Below are 11,898 nucleotides of genomic sequence, written 5' to 3'. Positions count from 1 at the left end.
TTTGAACACTTAACCCTCAAACACCTAAAAATAAAGACAGACGTATGTCTCAAATATTTTCTTATGCATGAATAAGACTGTGATACTGAAAAAAATATTTTATTGTGGCTGTGCCGAGGTTGTACAATCCATCAAAACAAGTTTATGTCAGACGGTGTTTTCAACATGCAAGTGGGCAGAAGAATGTCATATCCACTTGGCCTATTGGTGCCTTCAAATGGGGTCGTGTTTAAGTGTTCACGAGAAGAGTCCATACTAACGTCCCCCTCTTGTGGTATTCACGACATCGTAAGCGGAAAGTTTCTGAAAACTCAGAGCTCACGAGTTGTGACGTGTTTGTTGACGTTGTCAGGAAATGGCAGAGGCCATGGAAGTTAATTTTTCAGTGCATAGTAGGTTAATATGTTGTCATTTTAGTCGTATATTGTTTTTCTTTCTTTGAAGGCACCATATGTGCTAACCAACACAAATCTGAAATATTACAGTATTTTCAAACTTGTAAATGTAGTTTAAACTACAATATAGAACAGTTACTGAAACTGTAGCAGGTGACCAATGATCGTGCAAGCCTCACACTGGTAAACTGACATGCAGATAAAATAAATACAGGGGATTCATAGGTTAATAATAAAATATAGTTCTGTACTCAAGTTTGATGTATAGTCAATGCTATTCACAGAATTCCACAACGAAGTATTCAGGCCATAAAAGGAAATATTAAAATAAAAACTCAAACCATTGTATTCTCCGTTAAGACATGTTGCTTTGGCAATACAAAAAGATGCAAAATAATAAATCCCATACTGTATAGCTGAGCTTGTTCTGAATAAATGGTAGAGAACTGTGACACTTTAAAATCCCACATAATCCCATGATAGTTGACGCATAGTACGGCAGAAAATATGATCATCAAAAGAAAAATAAGTTACTCCAGACATTAAAGCAGCCACCAGAACAATATCGGCCATCGAGCTGTTCCTGAGTTTCCAATCCTTCCAGGGAAAGACTCGTTCTTCCCTGTGAACATGAGAAGGATTCATCTTTTCTGAAGGAGCCCCGTGGTCAGCGCTGGTTGTGCGTCTCAGCGTGTGTTGTGGAGTGTGGAGAGTACAAAGGTCAAACTTCCCCCGAGTCCTCTGACAGGCCATATTTGTGCTGCAGCACATCAACCGTGGAAGAAAAGGCACTGAAAACAGAATTTCAGTCATTTCATAGTCAAAGGTACAATTGTGGCTGTAGCTGTGTTTTAGTCTGCTGATTAAAAGGTACAGTGTGTAACATCTGGCGGCATCTAGTAGTGAGGTTGCAGATTGTAACCAAATGAAACGTCTCCAGTGTGCCAAGCGCTTTGGAGAACTATGGTGGCCGACGTGAAAATGCAAATGGCCCTGTCTAAAGCCAGTTGTCGTAAGAATAGAGGAGGTCATTTGGAGAATAGAGAACAAGTGAGTTGGTGGATGGAGCAGGAGACAGAGTTACCTCTGAGAATATCAAGTGAATGTACAGTGGAAGTTGCAGTTTGTGCAGAAATAAATGCTGCAGCTGCTCAAGACCAAGAGAGGTTTGGTGTGTCTTGTTTCCTGACGGCTGAGTGGAGTGACGGGGGTTAACTGAGCCGCTACTTCAATAGGGTACTGAATCATGACACAAGATAGTCATTCTGATGTTCTGGACCTTTTGCTTGAGGAAATATTCTCTAACTGGACCTCTCTAAATTTTAATTGAATAACCCTGTTTTAGACATTAGTGTGAAATTGTCATAATTAGCACATGAATTCTTAAATTATGGCCAAAAACGTGTTTTGTGAGGTCACAGTGACCTTCGACCTCAAACATTCTAATCAGTTCATCCTTGAATCCAAGTGGATTTGTGCTAGATGTGATAAAATTCCCTCCAGGCGATTCCTGAGCTAGAGAGACAGGCGGATGGGCAACCGGAACATATAATACCTTCACCAGCAGCTGTCGCCGGTGCAGCGACATAGAGAGTTTTTCTGTGCTAAAGGTTTAGTGCTTCTGTAAACCATTTTGTTTGATATTATTAGTGGGTATGATTTCATTTGGAGAGAGAAAAATGGTACATATAACCGCAGCAAGTAAAAGCTAACTGGGTCCCAGTAACGGCATGAACTCACCAGCCAGGTCTGATGATGCGGTATTTGCCGAGTACCGATAGGTCGACCACTGTTGATCCGAGGCGGCTCTGGTCTCCTATTGGTCCGCCATCCACCACCACTGCAAGTTGGGGCCAGAGCTCCTGAAACTCCTTCAGAGGAAAAAACACAGCAGCAGCATTAAAAAGCAATCTTGTAAACTTAGACAGACTATAGACGGATGTCTTTATTAATCCCCGGAGGGAAATTAAAATGCCATAGCAGCCAGACACGTTAAAATACAAGACAATAAAACAAACGGAGACAAAGGGATAAAACAAAGATCCTTCCAACCTGAATTAAGCTGCAAGGAAACACTCCTGAATGACATTATAAAACATAGTGAATGTGAGACTCTGATAAAAGCATCTCCCAACTTGTCACGTATCATTTCTCCACTTACATGTACGGCCACAGTGCTGGTGTGCGAGCTGATGTTGGCGCTGGTAAGTGCGAGAGGTTCAGCACACATCTGGCAAAGGCGTCTCATGAAGGCATGGTCTGGGATACGAACGCCTACGAGCTGAGGGGCACATGGACATGTAAACTACAGACATTCATTAATGAACCATTTGTTTTATTTTCAGTAATATCCAGTTAAAAAGGAGTGGACTTACTGAAGTGAAGGGGTTGAGATCTGGGTTTAGTACTTCGGATCTTTCGAACACCAGAGTGACGGGACCCGGCAGCAGGTCACCTAACAGCGCTTCCTTCACCTTCACCTTACAGTACCTGACCATGGAAACAAAAAAACATGTTTAAGTTGAGCAGTGCTTTTAAAGCCAGTGGTACAGCAAGTTAAGATATTACTGCACAGTTCCACATCGCAAGTCTGTGAAGTTTCTATGTCAAATAATCAAAGATGTTGTCATTTGGTAGTCTGCCTCATCTCCTCTGTATTAATTTGTGATTTATTTACAAATGCCTTAAAAGGGACAGTGTGTAGGATTTGGTGGCATCTAGTGGTGTGGTTGCAGATTGCAACCAACTGAGTACCCCTCTGCTCACTCCTCCCTTTCCAAGACTGGCCATCCTTATCATATTAACGCTACTTTAGGAGCAACCGAAGACAGACTGGCGGTACCACGGTTTGCATTCTGCGGCTCACGTCACTGCAGTTTCACAAGCGTGTCGCTGAACTATGGTGGCCTTCAGGTAATGTGTCCGTTCTGGGCTACTGTAGAAACATGGCAGACTCCCTGAAGAGGACCTACTCCCTATGTAGATATGAAGGGCTCATTCTTAGCTAACGAAAACACCATGATTCCTAATTTCAGGTCATTATACACTAATGAAACCATAACTATGAATATTATATTCCATTTCTGCTAATAGATCCCCCACAATGTTACACACTGTTGCTTTAATTTAAGACTTTATTACCTATCAAATTAATTAAAGAACACTGGGGTATTTCTGTGACAGCAGGTGTACCTGTGACTCGAAATGTAAAAAATGTGTCTTGTTGGTGTGGAGACAGCGTATGACTCATCTGTGGATGACTAATATGTTTGTCTGTCTGATGGACTGACACCAACAGCTACCACTGATATTTAAAAAAAATGATTTTCAAATAGAAATCTGCATTCAAATGTCGCTCCGTTGGAAGTATCAGATTAAAGCAGCAGCAGCAGACGCCCGTACTACACACACTTACTTATAGATATCCTGGATTTCTCCCACACAAATGGCCAGCGGTTTGTGTCCATTTCGTCCTTTGATGTCGTAGGTTTTACTGACGGCTGCGGAGTTCTGGGCCAGACACGCCAGGCCGTAGATGGTGTCTGTGGGCACGCCGACCACATTGCCCTCCTTCAGAGCCTTCGCCGTGCAACTCAGGATGTCAGCACCATCTGCAGTTCAAAACCAAGCAGGGTCAATGGAGGCATCACACATGAAAACAAACACTGAGGGTAGAAAATGTTCAATCATACTGTATCGAACAGGTCAGTTGTATATTGGAAATTGACTTGGGGGTAGTGAAGGGAGATAAACTTGCAGAGGTGGACGGTAACGATTATATGCATTGCTCTAAAAGTGCACATATAGAGCACTCCACTGACTTCACATGTGAAAGTCTATTTACTTATAATGAGGTTAAAAAAAAAAAGGGTGATTGAGCTTTTGCAGTTTTGGCTCCCCGACTCAGGAACAGTTTTCCACTGAGCATCAGATCAGCAGATTCTGTCACGACTTTTAAATCCAGTCTTAAAACTCACTTTTATAGAAAGGCTTTTCCAATCAGCTGAATTTTAGTTTTTTGTATGCTTGTGTGCTGATGTGTATGTATGTATGTGCATATGTAATTTTATGAATATGTATATGCTTGTTTCTTTATTTTTCCATTCTATTGTTTATTTAATTATTTATGTTTCATTGTATTCTGCTGTCTATGATGTGCATTTCCTGTGCAGTGGGCTTGAAAAGTTCTCTACAAATACAAATTATTATTATTATATTATTATTATGTCCAGTGTGTGCAGACAGCTGTCTAATTATAAAGTATAACTTTACTGTATTGGACTACTAGGTGAGCTCTGTGTGTGTGTGGGTGGGTATTTGACAGGAACCATGACATGCATGACAGGAAAATCAGGAATCTGATGTAACAAGCTGCAATGTTTTTACCTTACTTACTGACAAACATGTTTCTTCGTTACTGCAGCTAAAATCTATCAAATTTTTTTTTTTTTTAAAACCTGCAGTCTATGGGGATGCACGTGGACTTGTGCTGTGGATGGACTGTATACTTAAATGTGTCACATTAAGTACAGATACAAAGTTGTGTTTGTATAAGTAACATGTTGAAAGTAATTTGTAAAGGAGTATTTTACACACACTGGCCCTTTTTTCTCCTCCATATAAAGATAGGATACTGCTCCCAAAGCTGTTTAACATCTGATGTCAAGGAGTATCTCAAGTGTCACCTGATGACATTGTAAATAAAGCTTTGATGCCTTTTTATTTGTATTCATTTAACCTTTATTTAACCAGGTTAGCCCCATTGAGATTAAGAACCTCTTTTCCAAGGGAGACCTGGCCAAGACAGTCAGCAGCAAGAACACAAAGTTGCAGACACAAATAGAGATAAAATACAATTCACAAACACTAAAAGCACTAAAATTTGCATTAAAAGAGAACTATCTAAAGACAAATGGGGGGACAAAAAAGAACAGCCTTGATGTCCAGTGTGTGCAGACAGCTGTCTGATTATAAAGTATATTAACTTTACTGTACTAGGTGAGCTCTGTGTGTGGGTGTGTATTTGACAGGACATGCATGACAGGAAAATCAGGAATCTGATGTAACATAATGCAATGTTTTTGTGTTACTTACTGGCAAACATCTCTCTTTATTATAATCTATCAAAAGAAAGGGTCAAAACCCTGCAGCCTATGGGGATGCACGTGGACTTGTGCAGTGAGTGAGAGCTCACCTGTGTTTCCCTCCTGATGGACGGACGACAGTCGCAGCACTTTGGTCTTGAGCTCTTTACACATCATCTCTCCTCCGGCTGAACTCAGAGCTCTTCTCGATCTGATTAATTCAACTGCGATGCTACAGATTGACTTCATAAACCCAGAGCTACAGAGTCACAGCCCGGAGGAGCAGAGAGCATGTTGTTGCCTGATGAAATGACAGAGCTTCCGGGTTACGCCCACAAACAATGACGCCTCCTTTCTTAAAGGGCCAGCAGCAGCCTGTTAGAGCAGAATTACACAGTGGGAAATAAAGTTTTGACTTTGGAGAATTTATCTATTATGTCCGTTAATAATTAAATTACTCCATTGATGATATAGAACAAAACCTTTTATGCAAAATAAAAAAAAGATATTAAAGGGACTGTTTGTAAGAATCAGAAATGCTTGTTAACAGCGACACCTGTGGTCGTTAGGTCAACCGAAAGTCTGCGTCGGGCTCTCGCTTGTGCTCGCTCTAAATAGACATGAACGAGCATCGCTCAAAACAGTGAGGCGACACACGTCAGCCTAAACTACAGACAGAGGTCTCTCCATGAATCACTGCTGATCCTAGTGTTTGCTTTTCCTGCTTCAGCCTCCCGACCGGGTGTCAGAGGGAACAGGGGAGACACCGGCACCCGGTCGGAGACGATAACGTTTCTCGCTGCGGAGCCCCGCCACTTCACAAGACACGGGAAACACCTGTTGGTCTGGAGGAGCTGCAGCAGTTATTTCTGCATCAAAAAAAGATCTGAAAAACATCTGAAAAAAAAGATCTGAAAAAAAGATCTAAAAAATGTCTGAAAAAAAAGTCTGAAAAAAAAATCTGAAAGATGACAGACAAAAAAACGTCTGAAAAAAAAATGTGAAAAATGTCTGCAAAAAAAGATCTGAAAAAAGTCCAAAAAAAATTCTGAAAAAATGTCCGAAAAAAGATCTGAAAAAAAAAATCTGAAAAAAAGATCTTAAAAATGACTAAAAAAAAAAGTCTTAAAAAAAAAATCTAAAAAATAAAAAAAGTCCGAAAAAAGTCTGAAAAAAAAATGTGAAAAAATGTCCGAAATAAAAGTCTGAAAAAAAAGATCTGAAAAAAATGTCCGAAAAAAAAGTCTGAAAAAAAAGATCTGAAAAAAAAGATCTGAAAAAATGTCCGAAAAAAAAGTCTGAGAAAAAGATTTGAAAAAAAAAGATCTGAAAAAAGTCTGACAAAAATCTGAAAAAAAAGTCTGAAAAAAAAGTCTGAAAAACAATGTCCGAAAAAAAAGGTCTGAAAAAAAAAAATCTGAAAAAAATTCTGAAAATAAAGATCTGAAAAGATGTCCGAAAAAAAGTCTGAAAAACAATATCCGAAAAAAGTCTGAAAAAAAGATCGGAAAAAAGAAAATGTGAAAAAAAGTCTGAAAAAAAAGATCTGCAAAAAAAGATCTGAAAAAAGTTCAAAAAAAATTCTGAAAAAATGTCCGAAAAAAAGGTCTGAAAAAAAAGATCTGAAAAAAAGATCTTAAAAATGACTAAAAAAAAAGTCTTAAAGAAAAGATCTAAAAAATAAAAAAAAAGTCCGAAAAAAGTCTGAAAAAAAATGTGAAAAAATGTCCGAAAAAAAAGTCTGAAAAAAAAGATCTGAAAAAAAATGTCCGAAAAAAAAGTCTGAAAAAAAAGATCTGAAAAAAAAGATCTGAAAAAATGTCCGAAAAAAAGGTCTGAAAAAAAAGATCTGAAAAAAAGATCTTAAAAATGACTAAAAAAAAAAGTCTTAAAAAAAAGATCTAAAAAATAAAAAAAAGTCCGAAAAAAGTCTGAAAAAAAATGTGAAAAAATGTCCGAAAAAAAAGTCTGAAAAAAAAGATCTGAAAAAAAATGTCCGAAAAAAAAGTCTGAAAAAAAAGATCTGAAAAAAAAGATCTGAAAAAATGTCCGAAAAAAAAGTCTGAAAAAAAAGTCTGAAAAAAAGATCTGAAAAAAGTCTGAAATAGAAGTCTGAAAAAAAAGTCTGAAAAACAATGTCCGAAAAAAAAGGTCTGAAAAAAAAGATCTAAAAAAAAAAATCTGAAAAAAGCCTAAAAATAAAGATCTGAAAAAATGTCCGAAAAAAAAGATCTAAAAAAAAAAATCTGAAAAAAATTCTGAAAAAAAAGATCTGAAAAAATGTCCGAAAAAAAGTCTGAAAAACAACATCCGAAAAAAGTCTGAAAAAAAGATCTAAAAAAAAAAATCTGAAAAAAAAGATCTGAAAAAAAGTCTGAAAAAAAAGTCTGGAAAAAAAAGTCTGAAAAAAACCCTGAAAAAAATGTCAGAAAAAAAAGTCTGAAAAAAGATCTGAAAAAAGATCTTAAAAATGACTAAAAAATGTCCGAAAGAAAGTCTGAAAAACAATGTCCGAAAAACAATGTCCGAAAAAAAATGTCCGAAAAAAAAGTCTGAAAAAAAAGTCTGAAAAAAACGATCTGAAAAAATGTCCGAAAAAAAAGTCTTAAAAAAAAGTCTGAAAAACAATGTCCGAAAAAAAGTCTGAAAAAAATTCTGAAAATAAAGATCTGAAAAAATGTCCGAAAAAAAGTCTGAAAAACAATATCCGAAAAAAGTCTGAAAAAAAGATCTAAAAAAAAAAATCTGAAAAAAAGTCTGAAAAAAAAGATCTGAAAAAAGTCTGAAAAAAATCCTGAAAAAATGTCCGAAAAAAAGTCTGAAAAACAATGTCCGAAAAACAATGTCCGAAAAACAATGTTCGAAAAACAATGTCCGGAAAACAATGTCTGAAAAAAAAGATCTGAAAAAAAAGTCTGAAAAAATGTCCGAAAAAAAAGATCTGAAAAAAAAGTCTGAAAAAATGTCCAAAAAAAAAGTCTGAAAAAAAAGTCTGAAAAAAATGTCCGAAAAAAAAAGTCTGAAAAATGTCTGAAAAAATGTCCGAAAAAAAAGTCCGAAAAAAAGATCTGAAAAATGACAAAAAAAAAGTCTTAAAAAAAAGATGTAAAAAAAAAGTCTTAAAAAAAAGATTTGATAAAAAGATCTGAAAAAAGTCTGAAAAAAAAGTCTGAAAAAAAGATCTGAAAAAAGTCTGAAAAAAAAGTCTGAAAAAAAGATCTGAAAAAAGTCTGAAAAAAAAGTCTGAAAAAAAAGTCCGAAAAAAAAGTCTGGAAAAAAGATCTGAAAAAAGTCTGAAAAAAAGATAAAAAAAAAAAGTCTGAAAAACAATGTCCGAAAAAAAAGATAAAAAAAAAAAATCAGAAAAAATTTCCGAAAAAAAAGTCTGAAAAAAGTCTGAAAAAAAGATCTGAAAAAAGTCTGAAAAAAAAGTTTGAAAAACAATGTCCGAAAAAAAGTCTAAAAAAAAGATCTGAAAAAAAGTCCGAAAAAAAAGTCTGGAAAAAAGATCTGAAAAAAATGTCCGAAAAAAAAGTCTGAAAACAAAATCTGAAAAAAAGATCTGAAAAAAATTCCGAAAAAAAAGTCTGAAAAAAAACATCTGAAAAAAGTCTGAAAAAAAAGTCTGAGAAATGCCAGACAAAAAACATCTGCAAAAAAATATCTGAAAAATGTCTGCAAAAATATCTGAAAAAAAAGATATGAAAAATGTCTAAAAAAAAAGTCTTAAAAAAAAGATCTAAAAAAAAAAGTCTTAAAAAAATGACTAAAAACAAAGTCTTAAAAAAAAGATCTAAAAAAAAAAAGTCTGAAAAAAAAGATCTGAAAAAAAAAATCTGAAAAAATGTCCAAAAAAAAAGTCTGAAAAAAGATCTGAAAAAAAGTCTGAAAAACAATGTCCGAAAAAAGATCTGAAAAAAAAGATCTGAAAAAAGTCTGAAAAAAAAAGATCTGAAAAATGTCTTAAAACAAAGTCTGAAAAAAAACGCGGCTAAAACCGTTTTGCAAGACGGATATAACTTTGCGGTTTTGGTGCTCCTGTGTTTTTTGTGTTGGAGTCTTGCCTGAACAGAGTAGCTACACGCGGGCGTGCATGGGACACCGACCCGGATTGATTTATACATGTAAGAAGTTACAAACAGTCCCTTTAATGCTCTTTTTGTGGATTTGATGGTAAAAAAAAAAAAAATGTTTTTCTTTTAGCTGTCCTGTTATTTTGTGGAAAGATTTCTCCAGATATATTCTGGGAACATTTCTGCACATTTTTATTATGTCTGCAGTTCATAACAAAAACAGTATATATTATAAATATATTTTTTTATCATCTTAGCAAAATATTATATCCAAAAAACTACCATTGTATCAGATATACAGTGGAAAATAAAGCTTTGACTTTGGAGAATTGATGTGTGATGCCCGTTTTGAATTAAACTACTCCATTGATGATATTGAACAAAACATTTTATGCAAAAAAAGAAAAGATATTAATGCTCTTTTTTTGTGGATTTGATGGTAAAAAAAGAGAACATTTTTAAAATATTTTTTAAATCATCTTAGCAAACTCTCACATACCAAAAAAATACCATTAACACAGAAACCCTGTTTAAAATGTAAAACAACAAAAAAATTAACATTGTATTCAAATGATCCCAACCTTTTTGAAAACTCTTAAATATATTTTAATTGTTCAAGATCACTGTTTGGACTGCCGAAAATTTGTTTAATTACTTTTTATTTTCCTTTACTTTTATTTACGCCCCGAACCCTTGTTTTTATCGTTAAAGTTTAGCATTACATAACTTTGCTATAGAAATAAATACATTTGCACTGCTTAAAAGCTTTATGTTATTTTGAAAATATCTGGTAAAGCATTTCCTGGCACCTCTTCAAACCCTCCGACAGAGCACACACTGACCTCATTACTCATTAATTAGGGGAATTTAAGTCACCTGTGAGCACCTCCTTAAAAACACAGAAGGCACACACAAAATGGAAATGCAGTGTTTACAGGACAGATAATAAATCTATGATCATGGCTTCAGACACAGGTAATATAATACATGCACTTTTCAGTTTAACAGTTACATTATTCATATTTCTCTTATGTATGTTTGTAAAACAGTTACAGACCTGACCCTGCAGACTGATGAGGGTATTTCACCGACCAAACAGGTCAGCCACGATCTGAAGCTTGAACTTTTGATGGCTATCTGCCCCAAAACTAATGACCAACATGTTTTATCCTCCACAGGACCTGCAGGATGTCGAGGACAGACTGGGCACCCTGTCTGATAAGATGACCCTGTGCAACAAAGTCCTGAATGACTTGAAGATTCTGAGTGATATTCTAGTGGTGAGCTCGCTTTTCTCTCCTTGTACGCTTGTGATTAATGTAGATTTTAATAGTCAATCTTTATTTCCCACAGAGAAAATCTCTCGAGGATGTGTCCTTACCGCCGCAGGAGTGACCAGAAGTGGAACAGTATCCCCCTTCCACCTCCCATTTTCTTTTTATTTTATGACTAAATAAATCCAACTGTTAATTTGAACTGTAAAACACTTCATTGAGCAGAAGAAGCAAACATGTCAGTGACAAGGATAAGGTTTTATTAGTATTATATTGCTCTCAATTCAGAAATGTATTTATCATATTACTTTATACGAAACAAGCATAAGCAAACATTTTCACATTATACATTCTTTTTTAAAAATACAAATCCTTAACAAGTCCTCATTCTTTGGGTGTCAAGACATTCCTTTGGAAGCATATAGTTTTCTTTTAATATTGCCCAATTGGAAAAAATAGTGGTAAATTATGGATCTCAATTATCAGAACACACTCTATAACATTAATTATCAAACAATCTGCTTCCAAACTAATGTCTCCATCAGTGATTTGCTGATGTTTCCGTTTCAGATAAACTTCAAACCTGGGTCACATGTCATAAACCATTTCTCTGCTTATTGATTAAAACAAATATGGGCAGCAGTAAGTTTGACTTTCATTGTGAAGATGAGCCAACAAATTATCCACATCGAATTTGATTTTAATATGTGAAAGGCAGAGATGATTATATAAATGGAGTGAGACCAAAAGAAACATGTTTACGCATTATGTGTAAAGTAAAAAAAAAAAAAGAGGAAAAGCTGCATACATTTGACCAAAAATAATTCTTAAAACAGAATCATTCATTAAATACTCCTTCAAACAAATCCAGTTGGTTTTAAACAGCATGTGTTGCAACATTCATGGGAAACAGTACTTGGACACACCACTCCAAATATGAAATGCAATATACTGGAGTTCAAGAAACATGCATAACGTCGTATGCATTGGAAAGGCAACTTTTTGCCTCTGAAGATCCGCATATAAGGTTGTGGCAGAATATCATTTAATGGAGGGAGGAATAAATCTTTTT

At 35.4% G+C, this 11,898-nt stretch overlaps 1 protein-coding gene and 1 long non-coding RNA gene across 2 annotated transcripts; one reads left to right on the top strand and one right to left on the bottom strand.

Annotated features, from left to right (window-relative positions):
* Positions 1–56: 56 nt before the first annotated feature.
* Positions 57–10,336, bottom strand: yrdc (yrdC N(6)-threonylcarbamoyltransferase domain containing). Its single transcript, XM_037784976.1, has 7 exons — positions 10,134–10,336; positions 5,590–5,780; positions 3,811–4,006; positions 2,771–2,885; positions 2,557–2,676; positions 2,136–2,266; positions 57–1,186 (listed from the first exon to the last, which is right to left on the bottom strand). The coding sequence occupies exons 2-7, from the start codon at positions 5,726–5,728 to the stop codon at positions 1,117–1,119; spliced, it is 771 nt and encodes a 256-aa protein (XP_037640904.1). The 5' UTR covers positions 5,729–5,780; positions 10,134–10,336; the 3' UTR covers positions 57–1,116.
* Positions 10,337–10,406: 70 nt separating this feature from the next.
* On the top strand, positions 10,407–11,028 carry LOC119497115. The gene is made up of 4 exons (XR_005208871.1): positions 10,407–10,527; positions 10,602–10,651; positions 10,731–10,832; positions 10,906–11,028. It is a non-coding gene; the product is annotated as an uncharacterized LOC119497115 (long non-coding RNA).
* The last annotated feature ends 870 nt before the right edge of the window (positions 11,029–11,898 follow it).

The sequence above is a fragment of the Sebastes umbrosus genome, chromosome 11, assembly GCF_015220745.1.
Source record: "Sebastes umbrosus isolate fSebUmb1 chromosome 11, fSebUmb1.pri, whole genome shotgun sequence".
Classification (NCBI taxonomy): domain Eukaryota; kingdom Metazoa; phylum Chordata; class Actinopteri; order Perciformes; family Sebastidae; genus Sebastes; species Sebastes umbrosus.
Note: the sequence above shows the minus strand (reverse complement) of the source record. Positions and strands in the feature narration are given on the sequence as shown.

Excerpts from the sequence above, each read along its gene's own strand:
- yrdc (XM_037784976.1), bottom strand. The coding sequence starts at position 5,728 with ATGAAGTCAATCTGTAGCATCGCAGTTGAATTAATCAGATCGAGAAGA. Across the intron at positions 4,007-5,589 it reads CCATCAGGAGGGAAACACAG|ATGGTGCTGACATCCTGAGT; the intron begins GTGAGCTCTCAC and ends TTTGAACTGCAG. Across the intron at positions 2,886-3,810 it reads GAAATCCAGGATATCTATAA|GTACTGTAAGGTGAAGGTGA; the intron begins GTAAGTGTGTGT and ends TTCCATGGTCAG.